The following is a 21,267-nucleotide window of genomic DNA, read 5'->3' as shown; positions in this document are numbered from 1 at the left end:
GGAAGCAGTAACTCTCCATTGCTGACCTATACTTATCTATAACTGGACTAATAACTCATTAACTAGCAAAGAATAGAAACAAATGTGCACTGTGATCTGAAAAGTGCATTCACTTGCTGGTGATTGAAAGACTGCTAGTGTGCAACCCCCGCAAATAGAATTCTACTCCATTGCACTCTGGCTCTGCCTACAACAAAATCACAGACTCAATCTTTCAAAGTTACGGTTGAAGTCGAAAGTTTACAAACACTTATGTTGGAGCCATTGAAACTCGTTTAACAACCACTCCACAAATTTATTTTTCACAAACTATAGTTTTGGCAAGTCGGTTAGGGCATCTACTTAATCTACTAATTTTTCCAACAATTGTTTTCAGACAGATTACTTCACTTATAATTCACTGTATCACAATTCCAGTGGGTCAGAAAATTACATACACTAAGTTAACTGTGCCTTTAAACAGCTTGAGAAATTCCAGAAAATGATGTCATGGCTTTAGAAGGTTCTGATAGGCTAATTGACATTATTTGAGTCAATTGGCAGTGTACCTGTGGATCTATTTCAAGGCCTACCTTCAAACTCAGTGCCTCTTTGCTTGACATCATGGGCAAATCAAAAGAAATCAGCCAAGACCTCAGAAAAAAAATTGTAGGCCTCTACAAGTCTGGTTCATCCTTGGGAGCAATTTCCAAATGCCTGAAGTTACCACGTTCATCTGTACAAACAAAAGTACGCAAGTATAAACACCATGGGACCATGCAGCCGTCATATCGCTCAGGAAGGAGACGCGTTCTGTCTCCTAGAGATGAACGTACTTTGGTGCGAAAAGTGCAAATCAATCCCAGAACAACAGTAAAGGACCTTGTGAAGATGCTGGAGGAAACAGGTACAAAAGTATCTATATCCACAGTAACACAAGTTCTATATCGACATAACCTGAAAGGCCACTCAGCAAGGAAGAAGCCACTGCTCCAAAACCACCATAAAAAAAATCCAGACTACGGTTTGCAACTGCACATGGGGACAAAGATCATACTTTTTGGAGAAATGTCCTCTGGTCTGATGAAACAAAAATCAAACTTTTTGGCCATAATGACCATCGTTATGTTTATAGGAAAAAGGGGAGGCTTGCAAGCCGAAGAACACCATCCCAACCGTGAAGCATGGGGGTGGCAGCATCATGTATTGGGGTGCTTTGCTGCAGGAGGGACTGGTGCACTTCATAAAATAGATGGCTTTATGAGGAAGGAAACTTATGTGGATATATTGAAGCAACATCTCAAGACATCAGTCAGGAAGTTAAAACTTGGTCGCAAATGGGTCTTCCAAATGGACAATGACCCCAAGCATACTTCCAAATTTGTGGCAAAATGGCTTAAGGACAACAAGGTCAAGGTATTGGAGTGGTCATCACAAAGCCCTGACCTCAATCCTATAGAAAATCTGTGGGCAGAACTGAAAAAGCGTGTGCGAGCAAGGAGGCCTACAAACCTGACTCAGTTACACCAGCTCTGTCAGGAGGAATGGGCCAAAATTCACCCAGCTTATTGTGGGAAGCTTGTGGAAGGCTACCCGAAATGTTTGACCCAAGTTAAACAATTAAAAGGCAATGCTACCAAATACTAATTGAGTGAATGTAAACTTCTGGGAATGTGATGAAAGAAATAATAGCTGAAATAAATCATTCTCTCTACCATTATTCTGACATTTCACATTCTTCAAATAAAGTGGTGATCCTAACTGACCTAAGACAGGGAATTTTAAATGTCAGGAATTGTGAAAAACCGAGTTTAAATGTATTTGGCTAAGGTGTATGTAAACTTCCGACTTCAACTGTATACCCTCATACAGTGCCTTGCGAAAGTATTCGGCCCCCTTGAATAATTTTGCACGCCCAATTTTTCAGTTTTTGATTTGTTAAAAAAGTTTGAAATATCCAATAAATGTCGTTCCACTTCATGATTGTGTCCCACTTGTTGTTGATTCTTCACAAAAAAATACAGTTTTATATCTTTATGTTTGAAGCCTGAAATGTGGCAAAAGTTCAAGGGGCCCGAATACTTTCGCAAGGCACTGTATGTAATGCCCTTAAAATGATATGAAAACAGAGGTTCAGATGTCGGATTTGAACTTGATCACTCTTTTGTGGCAGAGAATTTTCCTGCTGCATCAGGAAATTCAATGAGCCTTGTGAGTCCGTGAAAATTAGCAGTTCTCTTTCTCTCCATGTGAGAGCAGTTGAGTCATTGGGATCAGTGCTTGCAATCAAAATAATGTTCTCTCTTGCTCAAACGCTAAACGTAGCTCCTACTGATACATTCAAATGTACAAAAATACATCTGAAATGCAGCCATACTCTCAACAACCATCATTTTATGAAGCTTAATAACACAATATATATTTTGGTCTGCATTAGGCTATGACATACAAGTGTCAAGTGTTTGCTATGGTCAATATTCTGTTCAATTGTGACCTGGGGTGGTCTAGTGATTAGGGCCACTGCCTACATCCTGCACATACAGGCCTGGTGTGGGTTAGATTCCAGCCAACATCCTTCTGGGATGAATACCTCAATCCCCTTGATTTATTTACACATTGCCATGGTAAACAAGGAAATGCTTTATTTATATTGTATGGAATGCTTGGCAAGTAGATAAATCACCCATAGTTAAAAAAGGACTCAGTTGTTCCGATTACAATACCAGAGGGTGAACATATGTTGAAAGAATGGTTGAAAGCAGGACTAATGTTAAGGTAACACTGACATCATCTGGAGCAGTAATGAGATGACCAATAATGGTTGCAATAGGCCCTTTTTAATTGATTATATTCCAATAGGCTACATTCTGTAGGCTACCCGTTAGCCTATCCACATAGTGCAAGGTGTGAAAACCTATAATTGGCTAGCCTACTGTTTGTGTTTCCCTGGCTGAGTTGATGAACTGATTTGGGCCATCAGTCGATTGACAGATGTAGGCCTACTGTAGAACAATAAACTTTCCTCCAGTGTGGATGCTCGTACCCTTTTTTTAGTTAGCTATGTTGACAAATTATACATAACCTAAGGTCTTTCCTCAGCTATTCCATCACCATTTCAACTTAAACATTTAAACATCAAATCTACAATACGGTGATACAGTCTAATACGGTGAAAACAAACTTAAAGATACCAAAAGGGCACTGCAATTAAGAAAAATAAGTAATAATAAAGTATTTACTAAAATAAACTGAAGTAAAACATTTTTTTTTTTAATATAAAAAAATAGAACAATAACAAATAATTAAGGAGTAACAATAAAATAACAGTAGCTAGGCTTTTGATTAGCTGTTCTTATGGCTTGGGGGTAGAAGCTGTTAAGAAGCCTTTTGGACCTAGACTTGGCGCTCCGGGACAGCTTGCCGTACAGTAGTAGAAAGAACGGTCTATGACTAGGGTGGCTGGAGTCTGGCAATTTTTAGGGCCTTCCTCTGACACCGCCTGGTATAGAGGTCCTGGATGGCAGGAAGCTTGGCCCCAGTGATGTACTGGAGGGTAGTGCGTTTTTGGTTAAGCATTTCACTCTAAGGTTTACTCTTGTTGTATTTGGCTTTGTGACAAATACAATTTGATTTAATTTGAATTAAATGGTTACAGTTCATGGTTCTTATTGATATGGATTATTATTTTGACTTTCTCCAAACTGAAGGTCATTAGGCCAATATTAGGCTTTCACTAGACATTTTAAATATCTTTACGCCTAGAAGGACCCAATGATCACTCTGCTACACAGCTGATGCCTGCTGGACTGTTCATTAACATGGTACTTCATTTTGTTTATCTGTCTGCCCCAGCCTCGAACTCAGGCCCTGTGTGTAGCTATCTGACCCTCTCTGTCCATTCATCGCCATTTACCAGTTGTTGTTGTCCTAGCTGTTTACCAGTTGTTGTCTCACCCGTTGTTGTCTTAGCTCTCCCAATCAACACCTGTGATTGCCTTACGCCTTTCTACTTTCTCTAATATACTGTGGTTTAGGGCAGCTCTCGTTGTTTTATTTTACTGTGGAGCCCCTAGTCCTGCTCAACATGCCTCAGATAGCTCCCTTGTCCCACCCCCCACACATGGGGAGACCGCACCTAGCTTAAGTGGCGCCTCCTGAGATGCAACCTCTCTCATCATCACTCAATGCCCAGGTTTACCCCCACTGTACTCGCACCCTACCATACCCTTGTCTGTACACAATGCCCTGAATCTATCCTACCACGTCCATAAATCTGCTCCTTTTATTCTCTGTTCCCAAAGCACTAGACGACCAGTTCCTATAGCATTTAGCCGTACCCTCATCCTACTCCTCTGTTCCTCTGGTGATGTAGAGGTTAACCCAGGCCTTGTGTGTTCCCAAGCGCTCTCATTTGTTGACTTCTGCAACCGTAAAAGCCTTGGGTTCATGCATGTTAACATCAGAAGCCTCCTCCCTAAGTTTGCTTTATTCACAGCTTTAACACACTCCGCCAACCCTGATGTCCTAGCCGTGTCTGAATCCTGGCTTAAGACAGAACTGCTAAAGGGGGCGGAATTGCAATCTACTGTAGAAGTAGCACGCAGAGTTCTGTCCTACTATCCAGGTCTATGCCCAAACAATTCGAGCTTCTACTTTTAAAGATCCATCTCTCCAGAAAAAAATCCCTCACTGTTGACGCTTGTTATAGACCCCCCTCAGCTCCCAGCTGTGCCCTGGACACCATATGTGAATTGATTGCCCCACATCTATCGTCAGAGTTCGTACTGCTAGGTGACCTAAATTGGGATATGCTTAACACCCCGGCAGTCCTACAATCTAGGCAAGATGCCCTCAATCTCACACAAACTATCAAGTAACCTACCAGGTACAACCCCAAATCCGTAAACATGTTGTTGCTGTTTTCAACCAGGATTTCAGCGATCACCGCCTCATTGCCTGCGTCCGTTATGGGTCCGAGGTCAAACGACCACCCCTCATCACTGTCAAATGCTCCCTAAAACACTTCTGCGAGCAGGCCTTTCTAATCGACCTGGCCCGGGTATACTGGAAGGATTTTGGACTCATCCCGTCAGTAGAGGATGCCTGGTTGTTCTTTAAAAGTGCTTTCCTCACCATCTTAAATAAGCATGGCCCTTTCAAAAAATGTAGAACTAAGAACAGATATATCCCTAGGTTCACTCCAGACTTGACTGCCCTTGACCAGCACAAAAACACCCTGTGGCGTACTGCACTAGCTTCGAATAGTCCCCGCGATATGCAACTTTTCAGGGAAGTCAGGAACCAATACACACAGTCAGTTAGGAAAGCAAAGGCTAGCTTTTCAAACAGAAATTTGCATCCTGCAGCACTAATTCCAAAAGGTTTTGGGACACTGTATTCTCTTATGGAGAATAAGAGTACCTCCTCCCAGCTGCCCACTGCACTGAGACTAGGAAACACTGTCACCACTGATAAATCCATGATAATCGAGAATTTCAATAAGCATTTCTCTATGGCTGGCCATGCTTTCCACCTGGCTACCCCAACCCCGGATAACAGCTCTGCACCCCCCGCAGAAACTGGCCCAAGCCCCCCGCCCGCTTCTCCTTCACCCAAATCCAGACAGCTGATATTCAGAAAAAGCTGCAAAATCTGGATCCCTACAAATCAGCTGGGCTTGACAATCTGGAATCCTCTCTTCCTAAAATTATCCGCTGCCATTGTTGCAACCCCTATTACTAGTCTGTTCAACCTCTCTCTTTCGTATCATCTGAGATTCCTAAAGATTGGAAAGTGGCTGCGGTCATCCCCTCTTCAGACACTCTAGACCCAAACCAACTGTTACAGACCTATATCCATCCTGCCCTGCTGACGTCTTCATCGACCTGGTCAAGGCTTTCAACTTTGTCAATCACCGTATTGTTATCGGCAGACTCAACAGCCTTGGTTTCTCTAATGACTGCCTCGCCGGGTTCACTAACTACTTCTCAGATAGAGTTCAGTGTGTCAAATTGGAGGGCCTGTTGTCTGGACCTCTGGCAGTCTCTATGGGGGTGCCACAGGGTTCAATTCTCGGGCCGACTCTTTTCTCTGTATCTATCAATGATGTCGCTCTTGCTGCGGGTGATTCTTTGATCCACCTCTAGGTAGATGACACCATTCTGTATACATCTGGCCCTTCTTTGGACACCGTGTTAAGAAACCTCCAAACAAGCTTCAACACCATACAACACTCCTTCCGTGGCCTCCAACTGCTCTTAAACGCTAGTAAAACGAGATGCATGCTCTGCATCTCTGCCCTCACCCGCCCGCCTGACATCACTACTCTGGACGGTTCTGACTTAGAATATGTGGACAACTATAAATACCTAGGTGTCTGGCTAGACAGTAAACTCTCCTTCCAGACTCACATTATGCATCTCCAATCCAAAGTTAAATCTAGAATCGGCTTCCTATTTTACAACAAAGCCTCCTTCACTCATGCTACCAAACATACCCTCGTAAAACTGACTATCCTACCGATCCTTGACTTTGGCGATATCATTTATAAAATAGCCTCCAACACTCTACTCAGCAAACTGGATGCAGTCTATCACAGTTCCATCTGTTTTGTCACCAAAGCCCCATATACTACCCACCACTGTGACCTGTATGCTCTTGTTGGCTGGTCCTTGCTACATATTCGTCACCAACCCACTGGCTTCAGGTCATCTATAAGTCTTTGCTAGGTAAAGCTCTGCCTTATCTCAGCTCACAGGTCATCATAGCAACACCCACCCGTAGCACGCGCTCCAGCAGGTATATTTCAATGGACATCCCCAAAGCCAACACCTCCTTTGGCTGCCTTTCCTTCCAGTTGTCTGCTGCCAATGACTGGAACGAATTGCAAAAATCACTGAAGTTGGAGACTTATACCTGCCTCACTAACTTTAAGCGTCAGCTGTCAGAGCAGCTTACCGATCGCTACAGCTGTATATAGCCCATCTGTAAATAGCCCATCCAACCAACTACCTACCGCATCCCCATATTTGTTTTTGTTTTTCTGCTCTTTTGCACACCAGTATTTCTACTTGCACATCCACATCTACACATATATCACTCCAGTGTAAATTGCTAAATTGTAATTACTTCGCCACTATTGGCCTATTTATTGCCTTTCTTCCTTACTTCATTTGCACATGCTGTATACAGATTTTTCTATTGTGTTATTGACTGTATGTTTGTTTATCCAATGTGTAACTCTGTGTTGTTGTTTTTGTCGCACTACTTTGCTTTATCTTGGCCAGGTCACAGTTGTAATTGAGAACTTGTTCTCAACTGGCCTACCTGGTTAAATAAAAGTGAAATAAAAATAAAGAGCCTCCATGCCTCATCATAACGATCAATTTTGAATGAGGAAAAAAACAATATTACAGGGTTAGTTTGGTAAAACTAATCCCTTCCGAATAGTCCACTGGAAAAAGGAATATGCTGGGATAATAATTACATAACCAACGTTATATAGTAATACTAGTCCCATGCCAAAATGTTTGCTAGCCTAACTTCCTTGCATGGGCAAAAACCAGCTAAGTTAGATAGCTAGCTAGTTAACGTGTACCTACTACATCTAAGCTACATATTGCACTTCAATCGTCTCATGCCAGGCTATCATAATCATTGGCCTGTACAGAGAATGAAGTAAAAACACTAAGTCCAAATACCCATCTCCATTCATGGTTTAGGAAAAGAAAGATTTAGCTAGCTAGCTACAGCAGGAATCAACACATCAAATGCTACCAGAAACATATGCTTTTGATGTGATTTCATTGGTGTGATGCTAAATCCAAACAGGCCTCCCTTGTGGGACGTTTTGCTTCACCAAGATCACCCACAGTTTAGCTCAATGCAACGCTGAATGGTTCAATTGTTTATCAATGTTTTATCAATGGAAGCCAAATGCTCGCTGGCATCCATCCATCAAATGCTACAGCGGTAACATGTCATACTCTTTTTGTCCAGACAGCATCAGATACATGGGCTACACATACTGAGACTTTTGGGCGCTGTTTCACTCGCTCTGATGATTTCTCCTGTGGGATAGATACACCCAATTGCTAATTGAAGGAAAATTATGAAAACACAGAGAGACGAAAGAGAGAATTTTTTTATAATTAAAAAAAATGCATTGGTCAAATTTTTGGGAAGCCTGGCTTCCTTTGGCCTCCATGAATAAATGGCACTGATTATTTTCCTCCTGGAACAAAAGGGATCAAATTAAGATCCGACATACTGTATGTAGGATCTTAATTTGACCAGTATTGTTTTAGCAAAATAATCCTGCAGCAACAGAATTTAAATGTTTAGTCCATAATGTTGCTTGGTCGGTGGTAAAGCTATTAGCTGGACAAAAGTAGGCTAAAATACTGTTAATATAACCGTGTGCTAGTGCAGGTTTTCAGCTAATTTATGTAAATCTCGAAGCCCATCTGCATTGTGCAGGAAAATTCTCAGCAACAAAAGAGTGATCAAATTAAGATCCAAAATCTGTAGGAAGAAAGTCCTCAGAAATCCAGAGTTATGTTGGTCTTCTTACTGAACTATGTTGAAACAAAGACCTTTTTCACATTGCTGGATTTTGACAAAGCATTAAACCTCAGAGCTGGGCTCACCAAAATGAGGAGCACAATGATAAAGCATTATGCAGCTCCACATTAGGCCCCGAGCTGAACATTTCCAAAGTTCAACCCGACTACCAACTATCAGAGGGAGGGAAAAGACAGCAAGTCTACTCTGCACATGGAGCTAAATCTGATGGTATTTAAAAGTCAACTGTATGGAAAGCATCTCCACTTAGTGCAGTCTGGCCAACTTTATCTGATATCTAATCAATACAGTTTATGAATTTAGATTATTTATGAATTTAGATTATAGAGTCCCCTTCCAGTTCAGCCCTCTACGACTCCTACTGTGCCCACCCAGGTGAAGCTTTGTTGAGCTCAATGGTTACAAAATACCTTATTGATGTCAAGCTGTGATAATCATCCTAAAAGCCCCTAATCCTAATTCTGCACTACCCGCCACTACCCACCACTAACCACCACAGCACTACCATAGCCTCTACAGGTCAGAACCAAACAGAAAATATGACTGTCAAGTGATAAGCCCTAATAAAAATCCCATTGTTATTGTACACATTGTTATTGTTATTGTACAAAAGTGTACATATTCAGCCCACATGAACAATGCGATCTTTCCTCAGTCTGTATAACTGCAGCCAGGTTTGATTGAACATTATGTAGAAGATCCCTTGGAACACAGATAATGTCTACAAGAACAATCGTTGCTTTTAGTTTTTTTCTCATTTGTCTGTTCATGTTTGTCTGTTCTAGTTTCAAGTGATTCTCCTAATTTAACTACTAACTTACAGTACTTACACTTGCTTTTGTGTATGAAAGAAATCGTAATGTTCCCTTTTGCCCGATAACTGATTTGAAAAAAGACAAGAGTAGATGTTTTTTCTGAATGGGCTTACATTAATTTAGGAGCTGAGTGGACGCCATACATCTGGGTTCCCCAATAGGATAATATATATATATGTATATATATATATATATATATATATATATATACATACACTATATATATATATACATACACTATATATACAAAAGTATGTGGACACCCCTTATTTCAGCCACACCCGTTGTTGACAGGCGTATGAAATCAAGCACACAGCTATGCAATCCCTATAGACAAACATTGGCAGTAGAACAGCCTTACTGAAGAGCTCAGTGACATTCAACATGCCAACCTTATAGGATGCCACCTTTCCAACAAGTCAGTTTGTCAAATTTCTACCCTGCTAGAGCTTCCCCGTCAACTGTAAGTGCTGTTATTGTGAAGTGGAAATGTCTAGGAGCAACAACGGCTCAGCCGCGAAGGAGTAGGCCACACAAGCTCACAGAACAGGACCGCTGAGTGCTGAAACGCGTAGCGCGTAAAAATAGTTTTTCCTCAGTTACAACACTCACTACCGAGTTCCAAACTTCCTCTGGAAGCAATGTCAGCACAATAACTGTTCCTCGAGAGCTTGAGGAAATGGTTTCCATGGCCGAGCAGCCACACACAAGCCTAAGATCAATATGCACAATGCCAAGAGTTGGTTGGTGGTGTAAAGCTTGCCACCATTGGACTCTGGCGCAGTGGAAAAGCGTTCTCTGGAGTGATGAATCATGCTTCACGTTCTGGCAGTCCGATGGAGTAATCTGGGTTTGGCGGATGCCAGGAGAACGCTACCTGGCGAATGCAACTGTAAAGTTTGGTGGAAGAGGGATAATGGTCTGGGGTTGTTTTTCTTGTTTTTCATAATTCGGGCTAGGCCCTTTAGTTCCAGGAAAGGAAAATCTTAACACTACAGCATACAATGACAGTCTAGATGATTCTGTGCTTCTAATTTTGTGGCAACAGTCTGGGGAAGGCCCTTTCTTGTTTCAGCATGACAATGTTGCCGTGCACAAAGCAAGGTCCATACAGAAATGGCTTGTCGAGATAGGTGTGGAAGAACATGACTGGCCTGCACAGAGCCCTTACCTCTACTCCATCGAACACCTTTGGGATGAATTGGAATGCAGACTGCGAGCTAGGCCTAATAGCCCAACGTCATTGCCTGACCTCACTAATGCTCTTGTGGCTGAATGGAAGCAAGTCCATGCAGCAATGTTCAAACTAGAGGAAAGCTTTCACAGATGTTATAGCAGCAAAGGAGGACCAACACCATATTAATGCCCATGATTATGAAATGAGATGTTCGACGAGCAGGTGTCCATATACGTTTGGTCATGTAGTGTATATACAATGCACTCTAAAAGTATTCAGACCCCTTTACTTTTTACAAATTTTTTTACGTTACAGCCTTATTCTAAAATGTATTGAATTGTTTTTCCCCCTAATCAATCTACACGCAATACCCCATAATGACAAAGCAAAAACAGTTTTTATGAAAATGTTGCACAATTATTAAAAATAAACAACTGAAATATCACATTAACTTAAGTATTCAGACGCTTTACTCAGTACTTTGTTGAAGCACCTTTGGCAGCAATTACAGCCTTGAGTCTTCTTGGATATGACGCTACAAGCTTGGCAGACCTGTATTTGGGGAGTTTCTCCCATTCTTCTCTGCATATCCTCTCAAGTTCTGTCAGGTTGGATGGGGAGCGTCGCTGCACAGCTACTTTCAGGTCTCTCCAGAGATGTTAGATCGGGTTCAAGTCTGTAATCTGTCTGGGCCAATCAAGGACATTCAGAGGCTTGTCCTGAAGCCACTCATGTGTTATCTTGGGTGTGTTCTTAGGGTCATTGTCCTCTTGGAAGGTGAACCTTCGCCCCAGCCTGAGAGCTCTGGAGCAGGTTTTCATGAAGGATCTCTCTCTACTTTGCTCCATTCATGTTTCCTTCAATCCTGACGAGTCTCCCAGTAACTGGCGCTGAAAAATATCCCCACATCATGATGCTGCCACCACTATGCTTCACCGTACTGATGGTGCCAGGTTTCCTCCAGACGTGACGCTTGGCATTCTGGCCAAAGAGAATCTTGTTTATCATGTTCTGAGAGTCCTTTAGGGGCCTTTTGGCAAACTCCAAGTGGGCTGTCATGTGCCTTTTACTGAGGAGTGTCTTCCGTTTGGCCTCTCTACTATAAAGGCCTGATTGGTGGAGTGCTGCAGAGATGGTTGTCCTTCTGGAAGGTTCTCCCATCTCCACAGAGGAACTCTGGTGTTCTGTCAGAGTGACCATTGGGTTATTGGTCACTTCCCTGACCAAGGCCCTTCTCCCCCAATTGCTCAGTTTGGCCGGGCAGCCAGCTCTAAGAAGAGTCTTGGTGGTTCCAAATGTCTTCCATTTAAGAATGATGGAGGCCAATGTCTTCTTGGGGACCTTCAATGCTGCAGAAATATTTTGGTACCCTTCCCTAGATTGGTGCCTCGACATAATCATGTATCGGAGTTCTATGGACAATTCCTTTGACCTCATGGTTTGGTTTTTGCTCTGACATGCACTGTCAACTGTGGGACCTTACATAGATAGGTGTGTGCCTTTCTAAATCATGTCCAATCAATTGAATTTCCCACAGGTGTAATCCAATCAAGTCGTAGAAACATCTCAAGGATGTTCAATGGAAACAGGATGCACCTGAGCTCAATTTTGAGTCTCATAGCAAAGGGTCTGAATACTTATGTAAATAAGGCATTTCTGTTTTTATTTGAAATAAATTTGCACACATTTCTAAAATCCTGTTTTTGCTTTGTCATTATGAGGTATTGTTTGTAGATTGATGAGGAAAAACATGTATTTAGTCCATTTTAGAATAAGGCTGTAACGTAACAAAACGTGGAAAAAGGGAAGGGGTCTGAATACTTTCCAAATGCACTCTATATACAGTACCGGTCCAACGTTTGAACACACCTTCACATTCAAGGGTTTTTATTTATTTTTACTATTTTCTACATTGTAGAATAACATTATAAAATAACACATATGGAATCACGTAGTAACCAAAAAAGTGTTAAACAAATCTAAATATATTTTATATTTGAGATTCTTCAAAGTAGCCACCCTTTGCCTTGATAACAGCTTCGCACCCGCTTGGCCTTCTCTCAACCAGCTTTATGAGGTCGTCATCTGGAATGCATTTCAATTAACAGGTGTGCCTTCTTAAAAGTTCATTTGTGGAATTTCTTTCCTTTTAATGCGTTTGAGTCATTCAGTTGTGTTGTGACCAGGTAGGGGTGGTATACAGAAGATATCAATATTTGGTAAAATACCAAGTCAATTTTATGGCAAGAACAGTTCAAATAACCAAAGAGAAACAACAGTCCATTGTTACTTTAAGACATGAAGGTCAGTCAATCCGGAACATTCAAAGAACTTTTCAAGTTTCTTCAAGTGCAGTCGCAAAAACCATCAAATGCTTTGATGAAACTGGCTCTAATGAGGACCGCCACAAAAAAGGAAGACCCAGATTTACCTCTGCTGCTGAGGATACGTTCATTAGAATTACCAGCCTCAGATTGCAGCCCAAATAAATGCTTCACAAAGTTCAAGTAACAGACACATCTTAACATCAACTGTTCAGAGAATACTGTGTGAATCAGGCCTTCATGGTCGAATTGCTGAAAATAAACCATTACTAAAGGACACCAATAATAAGAAGAGACTTGCTTGGCCCAAGAAACATGAGCAAAGGACCTTAGACCTGTGGAAATATGTCCTTTGGTCCAACTGCCGTGTCTTTGTGAGACGCAGAGTAGGTGAACGGATGATCTCTGCATGGAGGAGGTGTGATGGTGTGGGTGTGCTTTTTTGGTGACACTGTCTGTCAGCAAATCTGGTTTGCGCTTAGTGGGACTATCATTTGTTTTTCAACAGGACAATGACCCAACATACCGCCAGGCTGTGTAAGAGGCGCTCCGCACTGCTGTATCACGGAGGCGCTCCGCACTGCTAAAGCTAACTCTCTCTCCTCTGCTCTCATCCTTCTAGACCTATCGGCTGCCTTCGATACTGTGAACCATCAGATCCTCCTCTCCACCCTCTCCGAGTTGGGCATCTCCGGCACGGCCCACGCTTGGATTGCGTCCTACCTGACAGGTCGCTCCTACCAGGTGGCGTGGCGAGAATCCGTCTCCACACCACGTGCTCTCACCACTGGTGTCCCCAGGGCTCTGTTCTAGGCCCTCTCCTATTCTCGCTATACACCAAGTCACTTGGCTCTGTCATAACCTCACATGGTCTCTCCTATCATTGCTATGCAGACGACACACAATTAATCTTCTCCTTTCCCCCTTCTGATGACCAGGTGGCGAATCGCATCTCTGCATGTCTGGCAGACATATCCGTGTGGATGACGGATCACCACCTCAAGCTGAACCTCGGCAAGACGGAGCTGCTCTTCCTCCCGGGGAAGGACTGCCCGTTCCATGATCTCGCCATCACGGTTGACAACTCCATTGTGTCCTCCTCCCAGAGCGCTACGAACCTTGGCGTGATCCTGGACAACACCCTGTCGTTCTCAACTAACATCAAGGGTGGCCCGTTCCTGTAGGTTCATGCTCTACAACATCCGCAGAGTACGACCCTGCCTCACACAGGAAGCGGCGCAGGGCCTAATCCAGGCACTTGTCATCTCCCGTCTGGATTACTGCAACTCGCTGTTGGCTGGGCTCCTGCCTGTGCCATTAAACCCCTACAACTCATCCAGAACGCCGCAGCCCGTCTGGTGTTCAACCTTCCCAGCTCTCACGTCACCCCGCTCCTCCGCTCCCTCCACTGGCTTCCAGTTGAAGCTCGCATCCGCTACAAGACCATGGTGCTTGCCTGCGGAGCTGAGGGGAACGGCACCTCAGTACCTCCAGGCTCTGATCAGGCCCTACACCCAAACAAGGGCACTGCGTTCATCCACCTCTGGCCTGCTCGCCTCCCTACCACTGAGGAAGTACAGTTCCCGCTCAGCCCAGTCAAAACTGTTCGCTGCTCTGGCCCCCCAATGGTGGAACAAACTCCCTCACGACGCCAGGACAGCGGAGTCAATCACCACCTTCCGGAGACACCTGAAACCCCACCTCTTTAAGGAATACCTAGGATAGGATAAAGTAATCCCTCTCACCCCCCCTCCCCCTGAAAAGATTTAGATGCACTACTGTTCCACTGGAGGTCATAAGGTGAATGCACCAATTTGTAAGTCGCTCTGGATAAGAGCGTCTGCTAAATGACTTAAATGTAAATGTAAATGTAAGAGCTATTTGACCAAGAAGGAGAGTGATGGAGTGCTGCATCAGATGACCTGGCCTCCACAATCACCCGACCTCAACCCAATTTTGGATGAGTTGGCCACAGAGTGAATGAAAAGCAGCCAACAAGTCCTCAGCATATATGGGAACTCTTTCAAGACTGTTGGAAAAACATTCCAGGTGAAGCTGGTTGAGAGAACGCCAAGAGTGTGCAAAGCTGTCATCAAGGCAAAGGGTGGCTACTTTGTAAAATCTAAAATCTATTTGATTTGTTTAACACTTTTTTGGTTGCTACAGGATTCCATGTGTTATTTCATAGTTTTCATGTCTTCAATATTATTCCTCAATGTAGGACATAGTACAAATAAAGGAAAACCCTTGAATGAGTTGGTGTCCAAACTTTTGACTGGTACTGTGTATATATACACTGCTCAAAAAAATAAAGGGAACACTAAAATAACACATCCTAGATCTGTATGAATGAAATATTCTTATTAAATACTTTTTTCTTTACATAGTTGAATGTGCTGAGAACAAAATCACCCAAAAATTATCAATGGAAATCAAATTTATCAACCCATGGAGGTCTGGATTTGGAGTCACACTCAAAATTAAAGTGGAAAACCACACTACAGGCTGATCCAACTTTGATGTAATGTCCTTAAAACAAGTCAGAATGAGGCTCAGTAGTGTGTGTGGTCTTCACGTGCCTGTATGACCTCCCTACAACGCCTGGGCATGCTCCTGATGAGGTGGCGGATGGTCTCCTGAGGGATCTCTTCCCAGACCTGGACTAAAGCATCCGTCAACTCCTGGACAGTCTGTGGTGCAACGTGGCGTTGGTGGATAGAGCGAGACATGATGTCCCAGATGTGCTCAATTGGATTCAGCTCTGGGGAACGGGCGGGCCAGTCCATAGCATCAATGCCTTCCTCTTGCAGGAACTGCTGACACACTCTAGCCACATGAGGTCTAGCATTGTCTTGCATTAGGAGGAACCCAGGGCCAACCGCACCAGCATATTGTCTCACAAGGGGTCTGAGGATCTCATCTCGGTACCTAATGGTAGTCAGGCTACCTCTGGCGAGCATATGGAGGGCTGTGCTGCCCCCCAAAGAAATGCCACCCCACACCATGACTGACCCACCACCAAACCGGTAATGCTGGAGGATGTTGCAGGCAGCAGAACGTTCTCCACGGTGTCTCCAGACTCTGTCACGTCTGTCACATGTGCTCAGTGTGAACCTGCTTTCATCTGTGAAGAGCACAGGATGCCAGTGCCGAATTTGCCAATCTTGGTGTTCTCTGGCAAATGCCAAACGTCCTGCACGGTGTTGGACTGTAAGCACAACACCCACCTGTGGACGTCGGGCCCTCAAACCACCCTCATGGAGTCTGTTTCTGACCGTTTGAGCAGACACATGCACATTTTTGGCCTGCTGGAGGTCATTTGGCAGTGCTCCTCCTTGCACAAAGGCGGAGGTAGCGGTCCTGCTGCTGGGTTGTTGCCCTCCTACGGCCTCCTCCACGTCTCCTGATGTACTGGCCTGTCTCCTTGTAGAGCCTCCATGCTCTGGACACTATGCTGACAGACACAGTAAACCTTCTTGCCACAGCTCGCATTGATGTGCCATCCTGGATGAGCTGCACTACCTGAGCCACTTGTGTGGGTTGTAGACTCCGTCTCATGCTACCACTAGAGTGAAAGCACCGCCAGCATTCAAAAGTGACCAAAACATCAGCCAGGAAGCATAGGAACTGAGAAGTCGTCTGTGGTCCCCACCTGCAGAACCACTCCTTTATTGGGGGTGTCTTGCTAATTGCCTATAATTTCCACCTGTTGTCTATTCCATTTGCACAACAGCATGTGAAATGTATTGTCAATCAGTGTTGCTTCCTGAGTGGATAGTTTGATTTCACAGAAGTGTGATCGACTTGGAGTTACATTGTGTTGTTTAAGTGTTCCCTTTATTTTTTTGAGCAGTGTATATATGTATGTATATATGTGTATATGATGTATATATCTGTTTGGGTATCTTGCGGTCAATTTGCAGTTTACAAATGATTTCTAATTGTGTTCCGGCCCCCCGACCATCCGGGGGGCCGGAACACACTAAAAAAATTGGCCCGTGGCTGAATGTAATTGGGGACCCCTGCCATAAATAAAAATATGTTCACACCAAATAACAACTTAAGTGTTTTCTTGAGTACCCAACACCAGATAAGTTTGAAAATCACATTAACCACTGAGAATCAACAAGCAAATGTACTGTATACAGTACCGAGGTTAAGCTAGACTTTATTGTAAGTCTGTACACAAATGGCTATATGTACCTATGAGATATTGTATTTATAGTGGCTAGTGAGCAGTTGTGTTTTTAAGACTCCTGTAATATTCACTTGGAATCCAATAAGTAGGATTGTAGTCTTCTTGGTCTGTGTTTAGACAGGCTGCCCAATTATAATATGTTTATGAAGAAAAACAGTATCTGATGTGAAAAGATCAGATGTTATCGGTCAAAAGACCAATTAATGGAAAAAAATATCAGAATTGGGCTTAAACGCAGCCTTGGGGAGAGGACTTATGAACCACCAGGTTTTCATGACATTAACAATTTTATTAAGGGTCACTCATATAGTAACTAGGAAATTGTATTTTTGGTATGTGCTACCTGAAATTTCAAACATTAACTGTGATAATGTGTCTGACAATTTTGAGCTCATTGGATACTAACCTATGATCATTATTTTAATGCAGTAGTTTTTTCTTCTTAAACAAGCTCAAGAATGAAAGTATTGGGCCTAATTACGAGCATTCTTTGCTGACTTAGTGTTCTGTGTGTGGTAAAACTCTGTGCCTGCCATTGTCTTGATCCCTGAACTGAGTTCTTACTAGTTTCTTGCGGGGTCAGAGGTAACTTTGCTAATTAAGGGTCTCCTCGGTCTTTAGACAAACTCATCTGAGCTTAATGTTTTCACTTTCATGGCCCAGCGGCTCTGCCTGGTACCTCTCTAAGCTAATTTTGCCTGCCTGCATAGTTTTGGTGGGACCCTGTTAATCTAAGCATAGCCAGGTCAAGTTCAAACTGCCACAATGCATTTACCAAGGTCTTTAGATTCTGGTTGGTAATTTTTACAATGAAAGAAAACCCTACACATCTAAGAACCTCTTTAATGTTAATTATTACTCCAGTTAGTAACCCCAACGCTTTCCAGGAAACAGTTTGATGCTCCAGTTTTAACGTTATTGAATGTAAAATGTATAATATTTTCAGAATATATTACAACCATCTTAAAACCAAAGAAACTTGAAAAAACAACATTTATCAAAACAAAACATGAACCAACGTGTTTTGCAAGGTTGTAGTAGGGTGGGGCCACAACCACTGTGTGACTCAAATAGAAATAAGACGTCTGATAAGTCTGCAGCAGAATGGAGATACAAGGCTATCAAATGTGGACAAATTCTGTTGGTCACTACTCAGACTACACTGATAATCAGAATGTAAGTAGAATATACAAATGTTTAAAAAATACTTCCAGATCAAAAACTTGCACATAATTTCTCCTAAAAACGATTGTGTGCCACGTGTGCAGTTAGGAGCGGATACTTTGCTCACATACAGTGGATCTCTCATTGTTTACCAATAGCATCAAGATCAGAACACCTATAGATGTGGGATCTTAATTTGATCACTCTTTTGTTGCTGAGAAATGCAGATGAGCTTTGTGATTTACTGAAAACACACACCAACACACAGCTATATTAACAGTATTGCACTTTTCATATAGCCTACTTTTGTCCAGCTAATAGCCTAACCACCGCTCAAGCAACATTATGGAGTAAACATTAAAATCCTGTTGCTGCAGGATTATTTAGCTGTGACAATATATATAGGTCAAATTAAGATCATACATCTGTATAACATTGCTAGATTCTTTACTCAAATATCTTATTAGCCACAACTGCAGCACATGCATATCTCTGAATATTCATCTCTGATGGAGCATTTAGTAGAAGAGGAAACGCTGCCAGACAATCAGTCAACCAGCATAAGCAAAAATAAACATACAGTTTATAACTACTTAGACTAATGGCAGACAAATGCTTGCTATTAGTCTCCAATACTGAGCCAATCTTATTCTGCTAGGATGTTATGATTTGACACATTTGAAACGCAGAGAGTTGCTGCTTGACCCCCTTTCCTGTTTATAACAATCACATACTGTACATTCTCCATGCAGTAGGTTCGTTTGATCAGGAGAATTTGGCATCAAATAACAATGGGTTGTAAATCTACACGGATCATCTTTGTAAAACCATTTATCACGACGATTAGTGACAGTCAAATAAAATAACGAATACATGCAATGTAGAGAATATCAAATCTTACCCGTTGTTGATTCCTAAGAGTTGGCTTGGGGAAACATTGGTTTCTACATCAGTAACATCCTCTGTCTCATTACAGAAACATAATAGCAGTTTTTAGAATCCACTCGGACATACCAGAAATCAAAGCAATGAAAATACGTCAATGTAGTGGAGCAAATAGGATTAAACATGTTGAATGTCTGGAAACAGAGGAATTCTTTCAGGAGATAATCCCCGCTATGGATTTAACACAGTTCAGTCTTAAAGAGCTGTAATTTTTTTGTTTTAAAGTGGCACCGTCACCAGAATTTCTGTAGCATAACCTAGTTAAATTAACAATCTAAACAAAATGCTATAAACTGTAATCTGTTTGTAATCACGTTTAATCAAGGATCAAAATGAAATTCAGAAAAACTGGGCACTGAAAGACAATTCCACTGCAGCACTAACAATAGGAACCCATGTACCTAGGAATCTATCAGTAAAAGTTTCAGATGAGAACCCCTACCTTCTGGCAGCTCCTCTAGTGAGGGGTGAACGAGAGTGTCCAAAATTACCTGCCTGGCACTGTAGACGGCTTACCTTGAGGACTTCCATGGGTACATGGGTCACAGTGGGCAGGTTGGAGGGCAGCATGACATTGATGGGAGGGGTCTGGGGGCAGCTGGGGTGCAGGAGATGGTGTGAGGGGTGCCTGGTGCTCCTCTCTCTCTGTTCTCTCCGTTCCCGCTGGTCCTGCTCCTGGAGCTGGTCCCGCATCAGCTGCTGGTGGAGCAGGACACGTGACGTCACTGCGGGGAGCACTGTGGGGCTCTGGGGGGGCTTGGGGAACCCATGTTGGTCCAGAGGATCACTGCAGGCCATGGCCCAACCAGAGCAGGGCAGTGGTGGGGAGAAAGTCACAGTCAATCAGGACACACACAGTGATAGGCTGATTGCATTATTCTGAGCCATCCAGGTTTAAACAAACATCATATTAGAATACAATTCAATGATAGAGGGAGGTAGAGAGAGGCATTATGAGTATGTGTTGGGAGCATGAGAAAGAGGATATGTGAAAGAGGTAAATAGTATGAAGGTAGCAAGCAGGTGCAGTTACAGATGTAGGACCTTAATTTGACCTTTATTGTCGCAGCAAAATAATCCTGCAGCAACAGGATTTGAATGTTGAGTCCACAATGTTGCTTGATCAGTGGTTAGGCTATTAATGAACTGCGGCTTCATGCAAAGTAGAATATTAATATTTCTGTGTGTTAGTTGTGTTCCAAGATGGGGTAGCAGTCGGACGTGTGTTTCGTCTTGTCCCGGCCTGTCCTGTGTAAATATCGTTTTCCTCTGTTTTTTTCGTATATATTTCAATCTCACTTTCCATCTAGGGACTGAATATACTCTCCTGCAACCCACCTCACCAAAATGTGGTACGGATCTGCTATTTTTATACACTGCTCAAAAATAAATAAAGGGAACACTAAAATAACACATCCTAGATCTGGATGAATGAAATATTCTTCTTAAATACTTTTTTCTTTACATAGTTGAATGTGCTGACAACAAAATCACCCAAAAATTATCAATGGAAATCAAATTTATCAACCCATGGAGGTCTGGATTTGGAGTCACACTCAAAATTAAAGTGGAAAACCACACTACAGGCTGATCCAACTTTGATGTAATGTCCTTAAAACAAGTCAAAATGAGGCTCAGTAGTGTGTGTGGCCTCCGTGTGCCTGTATGACCTCCCTACAATGCCTGGGCATGCTCCTGATGAGGTGGCGGATGGTCTCCTGAGCGATCTCCTCCCAGACGTGGACTAAAGCATCCGCCAACTCCTGGACAGTCTGTGGTGCAAAGTGGCATTGGTGGATGGAGCGAGACATGATGTCCCAGATTCAGGTCTGGGGAACGGGCGGGCCAGTCCATAGCATCAATGCCTTCCTCTTGCAGGAACTGCTGACACACTCCAGCCACATGAGGTCTAGCATTGTCTTGCATTAGGAGGAACCCAGGGCCAACCGCACCAGCATATGGTCTCACAAGGGGTCTGAGGATCTCATCTCGGTACCTAATGGCAGTCAGGATACCTCTGGCAGGCACATGGAGGGCTTTGCGGCCCCCCAAAGAAATGCCACCCCACACCATGACTGACCC

The 21,267-nt window shown here is 43.0% G+C and overlaps 1 protein-coding gene across 3 annotated transcripts in view; it reads right to left on the bottom strand.

Annotated features, from left to right (window-relative positions):
- Positions 1–21,267, bottom strand: part of LOC115143399 (microphthalmia-associated transcription factor-like) — a 39,833-nt gene extending 18,566 nt beyond the window's left edge. The window contains exon 1 of one of the 3 annotated variants that reach the window (XM_029683787.2): positions 19,702–21,267. In XM_029683787.2, the coding sequence (XP_029539647.1) occupies positions 19,702–19,983 (282 nt within the window). In that variant the 5' untranslated portion in view covers positions 19,984–21,267. The other 2 variants (XM_029683789.2, XM_065001945.1) reach the window with 2 other exon arrangements.

This window comes from Oncorhynchus nerka, linkage group LG15 (genome assembly GCF_034236695.1).
Source record: "Oncorhynchus nerka isolate Pitt River linkage group LG15, Oner_Uvic_2.0, whole genome shotgun sequence".
NCBI classification, from domain to species: domain Eukaryota; kingdom Metazoa; phylum Chordata; class Actinopteri; order Salmoniformes; family Salmonidae; genus Oncorhynchus; species Oncorhynchus nerka.
Note: the sequence above shows the minus strand (reverse complement) of the source record. Positions and strands in the feature narration are given on the sequence as shown.